This window comes from Megascapheus bottae, chromosome 5, assembly GCF_031878675.1.
Source record: "Megascapheus bottae isolate mThoBot1 chromosome 5, mThoBot2.hap1, whole genome shotgun sequence".
Lineage (NCBI taxonomy): Eukaryota > Metazoa > Chordata > Mammalia > Rodentia > Geomyidae > Megascapheus > Megascapheus bottae.
In genome coordinates, this window is record NC_143513.1 from 63184673 (window position 1) to 63203922 (window position 19250).

The 19250-nt window shown below is 38.1% G+C and overlaps 2 protein-coding genes across 2 annotated transcripts in view; one reads left to right on the plus strand and one right to left on the minus strand.

The window, feature by feature from the left end:
* Nucleotides 1–19250, plus strand: part of Ptprz1 (protein tyrosine phosphatase receptor type Z1) — a 154599-nt gene that overhangs the window by 130619 nt on the left and 4730 nt on the right. The window contains exons 18-27 of the mRNA XM_090333216.1: nucleotides 1557–1639; nucleotides 3631–3765; nucleotides 4343–4477; nucleotides 6297–6460; nucleotides 8735–8870; nucleotides 9761–9907; nucleotides 14632–14725; nucleotides 15058–15131; nucleotides 16824–16952; nucleotides 18482–18628. Coding sequence (XP_090189342.1) covers nucleotides 1557–1639; nucleotides 3631–3765; nucleotides 4343–4477; nucleotides 6297–6460; nucleotides 8735–8870; nucleotides 9761–9907; nucleotides 14632–14725; nucleotides 15058–15131; nucleotides 16824–16952; nucleotides 18482–18628 — 1244 coding nt within the window. The remainder of the gene's footprint in view (nucleotides 1–1556; nucleotides 1640–3630; nucleotides 3766–4342; nucleotides 4478–6296; nucleotides 6461–8734; nucleotides 8871–9760; nucleotides 9908–14631; nucleotides 14726–15057; nucleotides 15132–16823; nucleotides 16953–18481; nucleotides 18629–19250) is intronic.
* Aass (aminoadipate-semialdehyde synthase) overlaps nucleotides 17866–19250 on the minus strand; it is a 54510-nt gene continuing 53125 nt past the window's right edge. The window contains exon 22 of the mRNA XM_090333215.1: nucleotides 17866–18023. Coding sequence (XP_090189341.1) covers nucleotides 18011–18023 — 13 coding nt within the window. The 3' untranslated portion in view covers nucleotides 17866–18010. The remainder of the gene's footprint in view (nucleotides 18024–19250) is intronic.

Below are 19250 nucleotides of genomic sequence, written 5' to 3' on the forward strand. Positions count from 1 at the left end.
CCTTTAGCCATCATGAGTTCTACACCATTTCTTGTAGTTTCAATCACGACTTCTGTTCCATGGTCCTATTTCTATAAAGTGGTTACTTAGTCACATGCTAGTTTACTAACCCAATAGGATTGTTGTTAGATGTTTTTTCCTCCTAAGTTAGCTCACTTCCTCCTTTCTTGGCATTCATCCTGGAGTCTCACAAAAGATTTGCTCCAGTTCCTCTCCTTCTCCCCTTTTGTTTTCTTAGCTATGTTCTTTCTCCTCAAGGACAACTGTGTGGCTTTTCACTAGTGTGATAATGTTTGTGAATTGCCCCTGAAATTTTCCTATGTTTCATCTTCTTACAGTAATGTCTGCATTTGTGTTGTCCTTGTTGTGTGATAGTCCGCCAGCTTCCCTCCAACCGAAAGCGTTCATGTCCTTCCCTATATATTCAGGGGAACTTGGCTTTACATAACCACATGCTTCCACCAAGGCTGTTTAAATTCAAGACCCATTCTGTACAAACAGCCTACAGAATGACATTCATCTTTTAATTATCCTATTATCTTCAAGAGATGAAGTAAAGCAATCTGAAGTTCTAAGACTATTAGAATCAAAATATAAACTAGGTCAGCCTGGCATTCAGACTCATCTGCCCATTGTTATGAGCCTATTTCTTTGTAAGTATCTTGTAGTAATGTCTCAGATAAGTATCAGAAATCTGATTATGTATCAGTGTACATTGAGAGATGGATTCCTGGGGTGTGACAACATTTAGTCTGTCTTCACTTCCTCATCCTCCAAAAGAAGAGAATTTTAAGTCCAGTTTCTTCCTACTAACACCTTTCTCATTATTATATTATATTATATGCATGATGTATTACATATTGTGCAAGTAAATATTACTTCTGTAAAACTGAAGTTTATCCTAAAATTCTCGTTTCCATTTTGATTGACAGTGCCAGATCCACCTCTGGACATCTGTCCTTTGTCTCCCTTTATGAGGGTTTTTCTTCAGGGCTTTTCCTTTGAAAGAGCTGTTTATTACAACTCTTCACATAAAAATGCAAGGGTTCTCCTTCTACCATCTCTTCTTCCTCTTCCTCCAGCAGCCTCCTGTGCAGAGTATGTGTGCTGTCATTCTTCTGTACCCTTTGGGGGCTTCCATCACTCTTCTTTCATGTTGAATGGCTCTACACTCTTCACAGCCCTTAGTATCACTTTTTAAAACCCATCTAAGTCATCAACTTCAGATTCCAAACTGTGAAAACTTTCATGGTTATCCCATGCCAAGGCAATTTCTGTCATCATATCCCCCAAGGAGCTGTATATCTCTCTTGGTACCTGGATGTGCTTTTTCTGGATATAGTATGAATTCATCTTATCTTACATACTATATTAGAAAATTTCTGAAAAAAGAAATTCTTGCTGTTGGTCTTTATTATTTTGGTAAACACCATAGCCTTTTCAAGTAAATGATTTTGTGTTTATTATAATTGCATGAAATATTAATAGAGATATCATTACCTTTACCAAGAAAAAGTCTACATATTAGCAAAACATATTCGGTTTTTTTCTTCCAGATGACCATAGCAGGGTTAAGCTTGCACAACTTGCTGAAAAGGATGGAAAACTGACCGATTATATAAATGCCAATTATGTTGATGTAAGCATATTTTGTTTGAATGTTTATGGACTTTATATCAGGGCTTAAATTTATTCTATCATGATGTCGGAGCCAGCTGGCAGCGAATGGCGATTCCTGACTTAGAGGGTAGGGACTTGGAAAAGTCCTCTGTGGAGGACCTGCCAGGATATGGGGGAGGTCTGCTTTCATTTTTGAGTTTGAGATCAATCAGAGATGGATAAATTACAGGGGCCCCTAGTATTCTCTCCTTTCTGACCCTGCCAGGCTACCCTCTCCCAGGTGAGACTCACCCTATCCTACAAAAATCCATGGGTAGGGGGACAAAACAGTTTCATAAAATTGCTCAAGCTTTATTCTTACCTTTAACCAGGTTTCTAAATTTAGGGTCCCCTCCATAGGAAACCACGGGCACACTTTCTCAGTAAACCCTGGGAAGCCTTCAAGTGGCCCTTGCCCTTCTGGTGCTCCACTGGCTTGGAGTGTTCCTCTAAGGGCCTGCACATAGAGCCTGCAGCTATTACCTTGTCCCATTACTTTTTACTCTCTTAAGATTCTCTCTCTTAAGACTCTTATGTCGTGTCACTCATCACGGCGGGGTCCTCTACCATTGTCCCAGGTTTTCAGGTCCCTGTTCGGGTGCCATTTGCCAGGGCCAGCTGGCAGTGAACTGGGGTTCCTGACTTAGGAGATAGGTACTTGGAAAAAAAGAAGAAGACAAGAGAAAGATGGGGTCGGGAGGTCTACAGCTCAAGTCAGCAGCCCAAGAGTGCAGAGCCTAGGGCTGTAAGCTTAAGACTGTATATACACCTGTATGACATGAAACACAAACCATCAGTAGGTAATGTTTAAGACAGCTATGGCATTAGTATTACACACAGATGACTTTATCTAATGAATCATATTTATTATATATTATTGTGTGTTCATATGCAATAATACATATGCCAAAAGGAATGTAGGCCTTGGTGGTGTGACTGGTTTTAAAATGAGAAGTCTGCCACTGGAGCAGTGGGATGTGGGAAAATCACTAGATTGCTCTAAACTTCAATATCATCAACTCCAAAAATGGGAGTATGCTCCTAGCTAGTGTAGATCGGGGATTAAGGGAGTGTTTACATAGCATCTCATCCAACAACGCATGAGGAAGTAAGAGAAAGGAATTCATGTCCAGCCTTGCCCAGTGCCATCAAAGAGAGGAAAAAAGGTCACAGCTCTAGAACTTTCTTACCAGTTATAGATAATGGAGTCCACTGCTTGAAATTAATGACCCAACTTAATGAATAATAAATGGAAAAACTCAGAGCACTGTGCTAAAAGAATACCTACTAATATTTTTGTTTAAAAAACTACCAATTTGAGGAAATGATATTACTTTGTCATAATCACCTTCTTGCCAAGTTAGTCCATAAAGTGCACAATAACCTTTCTTGTAAGGATGAAAAAAAAACTACTATTAAGGAATAATTGTTTCCTTTTGCCAGTATTATCAGTTTTCTTCATCTTTGCAAGTTTATTTTTTATTGTATTTTATTGTTGGGGTAATGTATAGAGGCACTACAGTTACATTCATCAGGGAGCAGGTGCATTATTTTCGCACACTGATACCCCTTCTCATGCTTTTGTCTCCCCTTTCCTTCCCTCCACTTCATCTTGTTTTTCCTTCCCTTCTCTATTAAAAGCAAACAAACATATATATATATATATAATATACTAGGTAACAAAGTCAGATACAGTAACCACATGGAATTAACCATAAGGGGAAAAAAGAGAAAAGCAATAACTTTACATAGTACATTAAGAACAACAATCAAAAGATAAACCTCTTGTTTACATGCCCTAGAGTTCATTTCCTTTAGTCTCATTCTATATATGGCCATATGCAAGTTTATTTTTATAGCTTTCTGTCATAGAAGAAAAATGGTGCTGACCTTGAAACTTTAAGTATGACAAGTTTTAAGAATTGGCATCTGATGAGGATTGTATAAAGTGCTTGCTGTTTGCTTCTTCAGGGCTACAACAGACCAAAGGCTTACATAGCTGCCCAGGGTCCTCTGAAATCCACAGCTGAAGACTTCTGGAGAATGATTTGGGAGCACAATGTGGAAGTTATCATCATGATAACCAACCTTGTGGAGAAAGGAAGGGTATGTGGAATTTCTATGATGCCAAAGACCCAACAGTATTAGTTGGACTTTCTAGCAATTGGTTTTTAATACAGTCATTCTTAGAGGGCAGAGAAGGTTGTGAACTATAATCAGGAGTTCTTTTACTAAGTGTCATAACTAAAGGGAAACGAGGTACTGTTGATCAGAAGTTCTACCCTGAATCAAACAATGTGCTTCTTCTTCAGTACTTTCATCACACTTCAGAAAAGCAGAAGGACACCCACTGAAAAGTGAAAGGCATTTCAACTTCACCGACAAGTGAAATGCTTTTTAATTCACGGGACCTGAACTTGAGACCTACATTTAGCAGTTCTGGACTTTTGGACTCACATTCCTTGAGTGAAAGACGAAAGCTAGGCCTAAGCCATCTGTAGGTTCTTTCCGTCGATGCTTTTATTCGTGCTCTCTTTTCCAACTAAGTTTCAGTCACTTAGAAGGAGGGAGAATATTCAGAAGTGTGAGAGAGTTCGTTGCTATGACTGTTGCTGATCTAGGGATAACGTCTACATTACGCATTTTAAATATGGAGCTATCCCCTTTATTTTCTTTCTTACAGAGGAAATGTGACCAGTACTGGCCTACTGATGGTAGCGAAGAGTATGGAAACTTTCTTGTCAATCAGAAGAGTGTTCAAGTGCTTGCCTATTATACTGTGAGAAATTTTACCCTAAGAAATACAAAGTTAAAAAAGGTGAGTCAGGGGATGGGAGTGTGGCCCAGTGGTAGAGTGCTTGCCTAGCATGAACAAAGTCCTGGGTTTGATTCTTTGATACCACACACAGAGAAAAAAACTGAAAGTGGTGTTCTAACTCAAGTGGTAGAGCACTAGATTGAGGGGCGGGGGAAGCTCGAGGATAGTGCGTAGGCCCTGAGTTCAAGCCTCAGGCCTGGCAAAATAATGTGAGTCAACCAACAATAGATATATCCATACATACATTACCATTTAACCTTAAAAAATGAGAAATTCTTGTCAGCATTAAAAGAGAAAAAGGGAAAGTAAGATGGATACAAAGATTGAAAGAACGATGGATTTTTTTTAAATGATTGACTCACAATTTGAAAGATTAACACATCTGAATTCTAAAAGGCATGTTGGCATCCTGGAAATTTAGGAAAGAATTGAGGGTACAGACAAAAAATTCCAAATTCATCATGGTAACTGGCCAAAAAAAAAAAAAATAACACAGGGATAGTTTCTGTGCTCCATTCTTTTTTTTTTCTTTTTTTTTTCTTTTTTTTTTTTTTGCCAGTCTTGGGCTTAAGCTCAGGGCCTGAGCACTTTGCTTGGACTTTCTCAAGGCTAGAGCTCTACCACTTGAGCCTCAGCACCATTTTTGGCTTTTTTCTATGTATGTGGTACCGAGGAATCAAACCCCGGTCTTCATGCATGCTAGGCAAGCACTTTAACCACTAGGCCAAACTCCCGGCCCTTCTGTGCTGCATTCTTGAGGAGAATTCTTTCTTCAGGAAGCCTCAGTCTTTCTCTTATGGCCTCACCTGAGTCAATGAGCACCAGATACCTTAAGAAAAATAGTCTGCCTTCTTCAAAGCCTACTGATTTAAATGTTCATCATGGCCTGGAGTTTGGCCTAGTGATAGAGTGCTTGCCTAGTATGCAAGAAGGCCCAGGTTCAGTTCCTCAGTACCATATACATAGAAAAAAATAAAACCCAGAAGTGCTGCTGTGGTTTAAGTGGTAGAACTCTAGCCTTGAATAGCCTTGAGAAAACCCAAGGACAGTGCTCAGGCCCTGAGTTCAAGCCCAGGACTGGCAATAAATAAATAAATAAATAAATAAATAAATGAATGAATAAATAAATAAATAAATACAAACCACTCTCACTATGTCTATTATGCTTAGTGTTTGAACTGACAAGCAGCCACCATAACTTAGCCAAATGAGCACATAAAATTGACTCTCACAAATGGTACTGTGTTCTTGTTCGTTACATTGTGTGTGTGTGTGTGTGTGTTTGTGTGTGTGTGTGTGTGTGTGTGTGTGTGCACGTGCTCATGTATGTATATATTGCTCTTCTAAACTGTTTAAACTCTTTTTTTAAATTTTTTATTGACGGGGTAATGTATACAGGAGTTACAGTTACATTCGCCAGATAGTAGGTGCATTACTCCTCACACATTGATACCCCTTCTCATGTTTTGTCCCCATTTCCCTCCCCCTACTCCCTCCCAATCAATTTTATTTTCCCCCTTTCCCTTTCCCATTTCATATAAACAAATTAAGAACAACAATCATACAAGATAGAGCTAATGTTTCCATATCCTAGAGACCCTTTCTTTTAGTGTCATCCTATCTGACCTTATATATCTAGGGAGTCCTAAATGTGTACTAATTTGTAATAATTATTACAAATGAGGGAAACCATAAAATCTCTATGTATAAACAGTCATGGCAGCAGCTATTTCTTTTGGAACTGCCTCCCATAAAGATGGATCCTCGTTTTCCAGGGTTCCCTTACTACTCTAGTCTTAAACTGTTTAAACTCTTCCAGGGCTCCCAGAAAGGAAGGCCCAGTGGACGTGTGGTCACACAGTATCACTACACTCAGTGGCCTGACATGGGAGTGCCGGAGTACTCATTGCCAGTGCTAACTTTTGTGAGAAAGGCAGCGCATGCCAAGCGCCACGCCGTGGGGCCTGTGGTGGTTCACTGCAGGTGAGTCTCGGAGGTAGGCTGCTGAACTTACAGAACTGCTTATGTCAACAAAAAAACCACATTTGACCAAAATGGAAATGATTTCATAAGATGGGTCGAAGGTGTCAGATTGTATGTCTGCTTTCATACTATTGATTACTGGGAAATGATAATGTTAGCATAGTATTGTGTTGGTGAAATATTTCAGAGCAACTGGCATTATTATGATGCTTGTTATTCTGCTTGATTCCTAAATTGTATTTCAACTTATTAACTGTACAAGGCAGGTAGAACACTGTGTGTTCTTAAATATTTACTACAACATGCATTCTCATAGAATAAAAATGCTTGAGATCCAGCCTTGTTCCTAGGAGTCAAACTGTTGCGGAGTTAGCCTATTATATTAGGTTTATATTAGGTAAACCAAAGTGCATGTATGGGGAGAAATTTGATGGTGTAATATGAACTTGTCTTTAAACATTGTGGAGCTAAAATTTCTTTTTTTTTTTTCAATTCTCAAGTTCCTTTAACTGTATTACATTGACTATGTTATCAATTTAATTTTGCCCAAGAACTAGAATTTTGAAGAATGGTTTGAAAAATAGCAATAATGATATTACAAAGCAAGAGAAAAAAATGGAAAATGTTTTAATTGTTTTGGCCTGTCTAGGAGCTTGAACTCAGGGTCTGAACTCTGTCCTTGGGTTTTCGCAGGGTTAGCGCTCTACCACTTCCGGCCCTGAACTGCCCTCTTTTAAACAAAAAATGTCAGATTAAAACATTTACCAGGGGTAAGGAGTTTGGTTTAGTCGTAGAGTGCTTGCCTTGCATGCACGAAAACCCAGGTTCAATTCCTCGGTGCCACATATATAGAAAAAGCTGGAAGTGGCACTATGGCTCAAGTCCTAGAGTGCTAGGACTGTCCAAGGACAGTGCTCAGGCTCTGAGCTCAAGCCCAGGACTGGTACAATATAAATAAAGAAATAAATAAATAAGAGCATTTCAAATTCGCCCTGTGCCAAGTTTTATGACTCCCTCCCCAATATCAAGTTCTTTTCTATTTGCACGCCTTTTGTCAAAGCAGAACTTGTGTTTGTACAGAAACAAATGCTCCTTTTGATATACACTTTACCTGACACATTTTAATTACCTCTCTCAGAGAGTTATTCTCAAACATTTGAGAGACTCGTCTTGAGGGTTTTTTTTTCCTTATAAGCTGAGGAAAACCAGAAGATGCCAATGACATAAAAGATAGTTCTGAAGGTCAGGGATTATTTGTTAGCAAATGGAGAAGGACCAGGCTATTGTGCAGAGCAAGTGTTAATTTCCCCCTGTACTACTTGCTACTTGTCAGACATTTGAAAAGATCTCTGTGTATGAATTCTGTCCCTAGAACAGAGGCTTTGAAGATGTTAGCAGATAATGGCCTTTAGAAATGACTGAAGTTCAGTTTTTTTCCTTCCAGTCTTGCTGAAGTTGTTTTTGTCAGGTGAAAGCTCTATCAAATTCTTCTTCCCATTAATAATACAGACCCAGCAACCTTCCCTTTTATAACTTTCTGAGGCTTATGTTTCCCTTTCCCTCATATTAAATGTCTTCTTTACTAGGACACAATATAATATTTGTGGCATACTATAAATATAATTGTCAGAATGTTTAAAAATCTTGCACAGAATTTTAGTTTGACCCAAAGCAAAAAAAAGTGATCATTTTATTTTTCTTCTTTATTCTGTAGTATGAGTGAAGAGTAGTAATGATCAAGTTTCAAAAGTTTTAACTTCTAAGGTTCTGAGAGAAAACCAGCTCAGTATGCTTTTCATGTTATTTACTATGATTTAGTGAGGAGTTTCTTTGTCTTTGGTGCTTAGGAATACTTTTCTGAACTGTTGTTTTCTTGGATATCTTTGTTTTTGCTTGTTTAACCAAGTGAATAGTGTAATTCGATACCATAAAAAAGGAAGTATACATTTCCATACTATTTTCTGAAGACAACTATACAGAATTAACATCACATCTTCCACACCTATTTTCCAGAATTCATCAGTTTGGGAGTTTGGTTTCTGTTTGTTTGTTTGTTTTATAGAACCACTTTCATTAATCAACTTGAAGTTGGAAAAGAAAAAAAAATATTTAAAACATTTTTCCTTAAGGACTAAATTATTGGCAATTTTAAATAGCTAAATCTATTATGTGGTTCATTTATTTATTTAAATCATCATGACAGCCAATAATGAACTATTTCTGAAGTTATTGTATGACTGACATTTATTGAAGTCTCTCTCTCTCTCTGTTCAGTGCTGGTGTTGGAAGAACAGGCACTTATATTGTGCTAGACAGTATGTTGCAGCAGATTCAACATGAAGGAACTGTCAATATTTTTGGCTTCTTAAAGCATATTCGATCACAAAGAAATTATTTGGTGCAAACTGAGGTAATATTTCTAAAATATGTCTTTCTTGCTCTGAACTTTGGGACTATGTCAGTCTCCTAGGATGCCTACAGCAAAGTATTACAAACTGGGTTACTTTAAATGAGAAGCTTATTTTCTCACAGCCAGTTCTGGAAGTCTTAAGTCTCAAAATAAGGGATTGACAGAGTTGTGCTCCTTTACAAGCTTATGGGGTGGACATTTTCTTGCTTCTTCCAGTACTTTGTGACCCCATGCATTCCTTGAAGCATCACTGTAGGCTCTGCCTCAGCTATCACATCTATCTTTCCTCTGTATCTAAATGTCTTTTTGTTGGGACACTAGTGTCTACTTATGCCAGCTGACCTCCTGTTAACTAGGCCTTTCGTGTTAGTAGGCTCTGACACAGAGATCCAGCTCACAACTAAGTGTCTATAGAAGGTACTAGGGGTAATAAATTGGAATGTATCCTTTTGGGGATACACAATTCAACCTGTAACACCGGTTGCAAGTTCTAAACATACTGCATACAAAGGTCAGCAAAAATATGTTTGTTTTTTGACCAGATAAGGGATATTTTCCAAATGACACAAATGACAGAAAAGATGCAGCCAAAGTCAGCAGACAATCAGTGGAACTTTGAAGGAAAGGTAGAAGATACTGTTTTGCTTCAAAAATGTTCCTGCCTTCTATCTATAGAGTCATTATAGGATACATAAAGAAGAGAGAAATGAGATTCTTCTTTTGGCTGTCTCCTTCCTTCTGTCTAACTTCCTACCTGGCCTACTAAGCATTCTTTTATGGATTCTACCATCAGCTGCTTGGTTTAGCTCTTTGTTATCTGTCAATGGATGGTTCTAATTTTGCAGTTAGATACGCATAAGGACTGATTCCTGTTGTTGTCCCTTCAACAGGAACAGTATGTCTTCATCCATGATACACTGGTTGAAGCCATACTCAGTAAAGAAACGGAGGTGCCAGACAATCATATTCATGCCTATGTTAATGCACTCCTCATCCCAGGACCCACAGGCAAAACAAAACTGGAGAAGCAATTCCAGGTGAGTTCTTGTGAGTACCTCTTAGATGTCGCTGCAAAACTGAATGGCACTGTGTGTTCTCTTTCCATTCGACAAGGCCACATGGGTGGGCTGAGAGCATTGTTGAAATAATGGCTTTGTATTTGAACCACCCTTGTTCTTCATAGTAGGTTACAGTGCCACAGAGTAAATTTTAAGAAGTTACATCCTGAGTGGTAAGAGAAAAAGTTCTCAGAAACCCTACACTAACTTTTATAAATACAGTCTTGGTCCAGATAAAGAGGGCACAGAGCATAACAGGATGAACAGACAGAACTTGTAAACTGTATAAGTGCTCTTTTTGCTTTGGAAAAAAAACAGACCACTTCAATATGAGTGTTGTGGCTCGGCTGTTCCTGCATCTCTTTGGAAAAGTCTGTGTCTCACTTGAAACTCTCAGACTAGAGTAGGTCACCTCAGAACAATAGTTTCTTCAACTCCAGTGTCTCCCACTCACCTGTCTGGCTACAATAAACCAAAGATGGAGGTGTGCTTTGCTGGCAACTGTGCCTCCTGCAAAATTCATTCTCTTTGAGAAATCAACAACTGAATCACCAAGCATGTCTGAAGAGACCAATGGTTTAGAACAGAGAATTTATAGAATTCTCACTTCTCTGTGTAGTAGAAACTATCTCAATTAACTATTTAACTAAGAAAAACTTCCCAAAGTGGCCCTGGGACTGTCTCCTGTCTACCATTGTGCTCTTGAGGAAGCATGACAAAGATTGAGGTGAATGCTGAACAGAGAAAGTGTTCTCAGGATGACAACTCCTGATCAGGTAGGCCTATCTGAGTCATGATGAAATGTGTTTAGGAAGACAAGTATGAAGTTTCAATTCCAGAAATACTTTAATAAATAATCAAAAGTCGTTAATGTTAGGGTAGCTTTTGTATAGATGAAAAAACAACCTAGTAACCTAATTTTAAAGTTATGTTACTAAGGATTTTTATTCATTTGCATAAAAGAATATATATAACTTGATTAATCCAGGATTAACATGGAAATGTAAGGTGAGACTACAATTGAAAAGAGACATTTGACTATCTTCTCTGCTCCCGACATAAGCAGGGTAATGTATGTATGTATGTATGTGTAAACTGTCCTAGGAAAAGAGAATTTCATCCAAATTGATCCATAAGAAGAAATCCATGAATCAAACTGCATGTCTGTTTATTCCTCAAATATTTATTAGATACTTATTAGATTCCAGAGTTCTGTATTTAGAGCTAAAATATAAATATGTGTTTAAATAAAAGAGCATTAGCAAGTACCAGGTCTTGATTTCAAATACTAGTTCCAGTTCCAAAGAGAGACGGAGATAGAGACAGAGAGAACTTAGCTAGCTAGCTACTACTGCCATAACACTTGCAGTCTGTCGGGAGTTAGAAGCAGGAAAACAGGCAAATACAAGCAGTGTGAAAAGTGTCCTTATAGAGGTAAATTAAGATCCTCCCCAAGCATGAGTAAGGATGTAACTTAGAGGGAAACTGCAGGAAATAGGCTAAAATGTTGATCACAGAACTTGGTGATTGGTTTAAGGGACACTGAAGTGCAGACAGCCAAAGAGACAAACATAATTAATATGATGCTGGTATGAATAATTGGAAAATGAGGATATAATTCATTATGATTGAGCATCCAGGAGGACAACATACATTCTTGAAGAATGTGGTTGAGGGAAAGGAAATGCTAAGATTATTTCTAAACCTACACAATTTTAAGGTATTTAAGAGATAGATTAGTCCACTTTTCATAACTATGATCAAATACTTGTTGCATACTACTTTATAAAGATGATTGTTTTATGGTGACTGATGATTCTGGAGGCATCAGGTACAGAGACTTCAAAGTCTCATGTTTCTGAGAGCATCACATGCCAAAAAAATAGGATGTGTACATGTGGCGTGTATGTGTGTGCACACACACATGCATGCACACACACATGCACGTATGTATATATGATGAGTATGCATGTGTTAGTCTACTCTTTTCCCTTCTTTTTTAAAGTTACCAGGATTCAATGATGAGGTTCCACATAAATGGCTTTATTTAATCTAATTGGTCAACTAAATTTACATCCTCTTAATGTTTCACAATAAGGATTAAATTTTGCTACACAACATCTTGTGAGGAGAGGAGCACCTTCAAGCCATGTCAAACCATAAAAAGGGGGTATCCCAATAAGTATGTAGAGTGGGTGGTTGAATACTGCTTCTAAACAGAGACAAAGAGAAAGAGATTGAGATCAAGCTAAAAATGAAACAGTAAGAGATCAGCTTAGAGATACTTGGGGCCTTATAATTGGTTGTGATGGTAATCAAAATTGAGGTGTTGAACAAGGATTGGGAAAGATTATTTAAGGGAAAATGTAATTGGCCAATCAATGGCGAACCCATTGGAAAAAAGGGCAATGGAAGGCATTAAAGAAAGGTAGAGGAGGCTGGGAGTTTGGCCTAGTGGTAGAGTGCTTGCCTAGCATGCACAAGGCTCGGATTCAATTCCTCGGTACCACATACATAGAAAAAGCTGGAAGTAGTGAAGTGGCTCAAGTGGCAGAGTGCTAACCTTGAGAAAAGCCCAAGGCCAGTGCTCTGGCTCTGAGTTCAAGCCCCACAACTAGCAAAAAAAAAAAAAGAAGAAGAAGAAAGGTAGAGGACTAATAATGACCAAGTCCTTATGGAGAAGATTTTGGATTAAGTCATATAAAATTTGATAAAAACTGCAAAAAAGCTATTTAAGAGAAAGGTAGCTCTGAAGCCAGATTGCAGGAAGATGAAAGATAAATTTGAGAAACTAATAAGAACAATTACATAACTCTTTTGCAAAAATCGACTCTGCAGAGAATGATAAAGATAGCTGTACTGAAACTTCAAGTGACAGAGGGCAAACGATGATTTAGTTTTTCTTATTTTGAGTTTCTTCATTTATATTTTTAATGAAAGATATGAATTTCTGTTGAAGCTAAAGGGTAGGCAAGAATTGAAGAGGGCAGAGATCCTGAGTAGGTGTGAAGTAGTAGTGAAGAAATAGAAAAGAATCAGTGTTAAGATGCAGAAAAATTCAAGTAAAATGCGGCATAATGATGGTAGAATCACAGATGTTTGGGCTCCAAGGTTAGAAGTCAAGAGAATTGTCTACTGCCTCAATGACTCAGGACAAGGAATAAAAGAAGGAAGTGGAAGGGAAAGAGGATTGGAGTGGAGAGAGAGACACAAGGAGAGGTTCCCATGTGCTACATGTATAACAGATTGAACTGTTGTAAGGTAAAGAAAGATAATTTCAAGGGTTAGACATCATCCAACTAATATTCTCCAAAATCATACTCAATAACTTGTGTAATATGCATGTATAAATATACACATAGACGTAGACATATACACATAGTCTATTTGGTGTATATGGCTATTTCCTATGTGTCAATATAGAAAGAGATATAGCTATAGACAATGAATTATATCAAACTGTTTAAAAGGATGGAAAAGAGAAGAGAAAGGATATTAAGTATAATATATATGAAATGAATATGATCAAAGTACATTATATACATTGTATCACAGAAAAGCCCCTTTGTAAAATTAATTCATGCCAATGAATTTTAAGTAAATTAAGCCAGACACAAAGAAACATAGGCTTCATCGTTTCTCTCATTTGTGTTTATTCTAGCAGAGGATCACAATAGCTCAATAGATATGTGCATATGACCATATAGGATGATGCTAAGCAAAATGAACTCTGGAATATGGAAGCAGCTGTTTTTAATTTCTTTTCACTTGTGTTTTTTCCCCTTATGGTTTATCCCTTGTTGTTACTGTATCTGACTTTGGTACCTGGTGTATTGTAGATACTTTTTTTTGTTTATTCAAATTAGGGAATGGAAGGGGAAAAACAAGAAGATGAGGCAAAGGATGAACTAGTGTAACAGTGATATTCACAAGACAATGTGTTGAAAATGAACTATCCAACGTGGGAGGGGATAAGGGGAAGGAAAGCAGGAGAAAAACATGAGAAGGGGTAACAATGGTCAGGAAGTTGTACTCACTATTTTATGAATGTAACTGTAAACACTCTACGTTACCCTAAAAATAAAATTAAAAATTAGAAAAAGCAAATGTCAGAATGCAAGGAAGAAAATATCCACAAATAAATGAGAAGAAAATAACCGGAATGCTATTATAATTTTGGAATCTATTCTACACTCAAGAGTAGAAAATTCAAGTAGACCAGTAGCCATTAGATAAGTAGAATCAGTCGGCCAAAATCTTACTTTAAAAATGATAACCAGATAGTAAAATATTTAATGTCATATTGTGTAAATTTTTGAAACAACAACAAAAAACTCCTAAGCTTTAATATTTTTTTAAAAAAACTCAATGGGCACCAATGGCTCATAGTTTGAAATCACCCCAGGTAGGAATATCCATGAAACTCATATTTCCAGTTAACCACCAAAAAGCCAGAAGCAGAGCTCTGTTAAGTGCTAGCTTTGAGCTAAAAAGCTCAGGGGGCAATGTGAGCCTCTAAGTCCCAGGGCTGCAAAACACACACACACACACACACACACACACACACACACACACACACACACACACACACAGATTTAAAGTACCTTATACTGGTTGAAGTATGGGACGGAGGATCAGTTGTATCTGTATATCTGAGTGAGTAAATGAAATAACCTGTACTTTTCCTTGACTCTCTTGAGCAGCTTCTAAGTCAGTCAAATATACAGCAGACAGATTATTGTACAGCCCTAAAGCAGTGCAACAGGGAGAAGAACAGAACTTCCTCCATCATTCCTGGTGAGTTACACTGAATTTCAAAAGCCAAACAGTCTCACAGTAGGAAGCCTTGTATGCCATCTGGAAATATTTATATTCCTTGGGCCAAACATTCTACACTTTCATTACTGTATTTTCTATTACTGTACTGTTCTAATTATATACAATATGTGGCTATCAACATGGATTCATCAACTCTCGGAGTCTTATCTAAGCTGCAAAACATATTTTGACACTTAGCTGAATGAGTGAAGACTGAATTTTAGAAATGCAGCTCTATTTTGCCCTTGGGGTTTGAGGAGTGGTATGATGCTATGGTCCTGGTTGTTCACAAGGAATGTTCTGTGTTCCAGTGGAAAGATCGAGGGTGGGCATTTCATCACTGAGTGGAGAGGGAACTGACTACATCAATGCCTCCTATATCATGGTAAGTCACCCTGGGAAAGACTGCCAGCCAGATTACACTCCCAGAATCCACACACAATTGGGCAGCAGAAGTAACTGGGGCATAGTCAGTACTGCTGATGGAGCCATAATTGCATGCCACAACCAGTGGGATGCCAGCATTCTTCAAGTATTTTATATGAGCTTGGACTTAAAACAAAAAAGATGAGATGTAGAACCCCAAAATCACCATTCAGGGCTAATGAGCACATACAAAATTGGTCCACTGAAGAGACTCCATTTCATTCACTAAAGCAGGGTCCCTGCTAGGACAAACTCAGGATATATAAGTTCCAGAAATTCCAGAATTACCAACATCCATGCATGGGGTCCATTTGAGGATCTGTATTTCTAAAGATACCATTCTTCTCTTTTGCATTTATGTCTTCTATTCAAGAGATGAGTGCTTCAGTGGTTGATTTTTTTATTTTAATTGTATTTTATTGTCGGAATAATGTGCAAAGGGATTACATTCATAGGTACATTCATAGGTAGTGGGTACCTTACTTCTTGAACCTTGATACCCATTCTCATGTTTTTGTTCCCCCTTTCCCCCCTCCCTTCCCCTCCCAATCATCTTGTTTTCCACTTGCCCTTCCCTATTTCAAATAAACAAATAAGTGTATATACAGTGTACAAGTATGCAAATTCAGATGCACTAACCTCATGAGATTAACCATAACTGGAAAAAAAGAGAGAAGAAAAGAAGTAACACCACCTAGTACATTAAGAACAGCAGATAAAGAGTCCTAATTCCCATTCTCAAACCTCTATCCAGCAAAGAAGTGACCTCAGGGTATTCATTCAGGCAACCAGAAAATGTGTTGCAGTGACATCAGAATGCCTGCCACATTTCCAGTGAGCTCTTGAGGAGTACCTGTGGGATCTGAAAGACCCCAGCGAAGGAGCAAGAAGACTCATGATTTGAATAAAAACAGCTGGGAAATCATGACTGATTCATCTTCTAGGCACCTGTGGCAAAATCTGCAAGAAACTTCCAGATTTCTATCCTGTAGAGATACTAACGGTGTCCTGTTATAAATACTTGTGAAATTTGGTATTCTGATATTGGAGCTTGCAGAAAGTGTGAATTATAAACCCTGCTGTAGATTTCTCTCTAGTTTGACACACTCTTCACAAGCCAGTTTTCTGAATCCATTCCTACAGATGATAAACTTGAGTACAACACTTCTTAAGGTAAACTTGGCCATAATATTTACACCTCAGTTAATTCTATGAAAGAAGAGGATCACAGTTCCCATCTCAAAGTCCTACCGAGAGGAAGATTGCTTAAGAGGCAGAAAAATTTGTACCAAGCATATAGGAAGTGCCTAGCAAATACCAGATGTAACCATCATAATATCATTTGTACACAGATTCTACCATTTAAAAATACTACTTTGTCTCAAAGTTTTTGACATACATTTTTTGTGAATTCTTTTGTTAAATATTGTTTTTGTTGTAAAAGTGATATAGTTACATAAATAAGGAAATGAGAACTATTCTTGTCAAGCATTGTTACCTTCCCCCCTTGGTTTCTCCCACTTTCCCGCCCCCTCCCACTTCCCCAGCTCCCCTAGATGTAAAGTTCACTATAGCTGTAGCATTGGTTTACCCTTTGTCCTGTGTGCGAATTGTTAAAGTTATGCTAGAATCCTTCGCTTTGGTTTTGCAGGGTTATTACCAGAGCAATGAATTCATCATCACTCAACACCCACTTCTTCACACCATCAAGGATTTCTGGAGAATGATATGGGACCATAATGCTCAGCTGGTAGTGATGATTCCTGATGGGCAAAACATGGTAAGAATCTTAGAACATTCTTAGCCCTTTCTGGACAGAGAAAATAGTCACAAAAGGGTAGAAGCCAAGTGAATGAACAACCAAAGTCATTTTGTTTTTAACTAATTGATCAAGGTTGTTGGAGTCATACCTTTTCTACTCTTGGGCTTGGTTTAGTCATATACTCGCTCCAATTAACATTAAGGAATGGCAGACTTAAATGAAAGTTGAATAAAATCTGCTTAACTGTGTTTTGTTGTTGTATTGTGAAAATTAGAATTTTACCTACAAATGTTATCTATGTACTTTAATTTACATTTGAAAAGTAAAGTCACTCCTAAAATTGCAACTATTTCCAGAGCTAGAGAGGAGAATAACAGTCCAGGCTGTCCTAAGCAAAACATTAATGAATCCATGAGCATGGATTCCCATGCAGCAGGCATGGGAAAGAAGATGGCTTTCCAGGCGCAAAAGTAACTAAGACAAAAAAAAAAGGATTAGGATGTTTGGAGAGTCTTTTATTTCAAGAAAGAAAGAGATAAACATAAATGGATTGTAAATAATAGAAAGAGAGATATAGACAGATAGCTGTATAGATGAATAGGTAGATTTAATAAAGTTCCTAGGGAAAGAATGAGAGGAATGAGAGAAGAGAGAGAGAGAGAGAGAGAGAGAGAGAGAGAGAGAGAGAGAGAGAGAGAAGGGAGGGAGGGAGGGAGGGAGGGAGGGAGGGAGGGAGGGAGGGAGGGAGGGAGGGAGGAAGGAAGGAAGGAATAGCATGGGAAGATGCAGAGAAGCAGAAGAAAGAGGGGAGGAAAAGAGAAAGGTTGTGAGGGAGGAGAGGCATAGTTGCAATGAAGAGAACAAAGAAATGAAAATTTTATTATAAGAAAATCAAGGACACTTTTGGTTTTTATATGGTTGGAGAACTGAGTCAAATTACTGTTTCATTTGGACTTTCATACTTAGTCATTTGTGCCTGAAGTTGTACTGACCTTTCCAAATGAGGCTAGAATTTGCTGAGCTCTTTAAATTACTTGAATTGACCTGTAGGTCTTCAGGTATGAAGGTAAAATGTCTTAGTACTCATTGCTGAAAAGCAAAGAACATGAGTCAACAAAGCAATAGTCTGAGTGAAGTATAGTATTTTATTTTGCACATCAATCTGGTTGAAGACATCATGAAATTATCATAAATTTTAAAATTCAAACTAGGCACTGGTGGCTAATGCCTGTAATCCTAGCTACTCAAGAGGCTGAGATCTGAGGATCAAGATTCGAAGCCATACTTGGCAGGAAAGTCCATGAGACTCTTATCTCCAGTTAACTACCAGAAAACCAAATGTGGCCCTGTTTCTTAAAGGTGTAGGGTGTTAGCCTTGAGCACAAGAGTTCAGGTATAGTACATAGGCCTGAGTTCAATCCACATGACCAAAAAAAAAAAACTACAAGTGATTGAAATCTTTGTGCCAACTCATTAACTTTATTTCCCAACCTGTTTTTGTGAAGTATCTCATGGAAATTTGGACTCTACATTTTTTTCTTCTCCAGGCAGAAGATGAATTTGTTTACTGGCCAAATAAAGATGAACCTATCAACTGTGAAAGCTTTAAGGTCACTCTTATGGCTGAAGAACACAAATGTCTATCTAATGAAGAAAAACTTATAATTCAAGACTTTATCTTGGAAGCTACACAGGTATGGGCATAAGTTCATTGGCAAGTATTTCATCTTACCCATATGACTTAAGGACTGTTCTTAGAAATAAGATGCTGCTTGCTTAGAAATTAAGAAAGTCCCTATTCACACTGATTTGCACAATGTTGCAGCAGCATTAAACAATTAGCCTTTGCTAACTTAAACAGTTGTATCTCCAATACCTTATGCCTGTAATCGTAGCTTCTTGGAAGGCTAAAACTGGAAGTATCACGAACAGAAAAGTTTACAGGGTCGGGTGCTGGGGTACATGCCCAATATCCTAGCAACAATGGGAATTCTAAAATAGATGTGTGTGGACCATGTGTATGCCCGGGCAGGGAGCAAGAAACTAGCTTGAAAATAACCAGCACAAAATAAACTAGAGTAGAGAAACTGCAGAGCAAACATAAAAAAATGAGTACCAATACAGCACTGCCAAAAGTGAGTGAATGAGTGAGGGAAACAGAGAGAGGGGGGGAGAGAGAGGGGGGGGAGGAGAGAGAGAGAGGGGGGGGTAGAGAGGGAGAGAGGAGAGCGATAGCGCAAGCAAAGCAGAAATACATCACTTTTGGGACTGATTACTTAAGGCTCTTGGATCCATTCAAGAACAGCACTCCCTTAT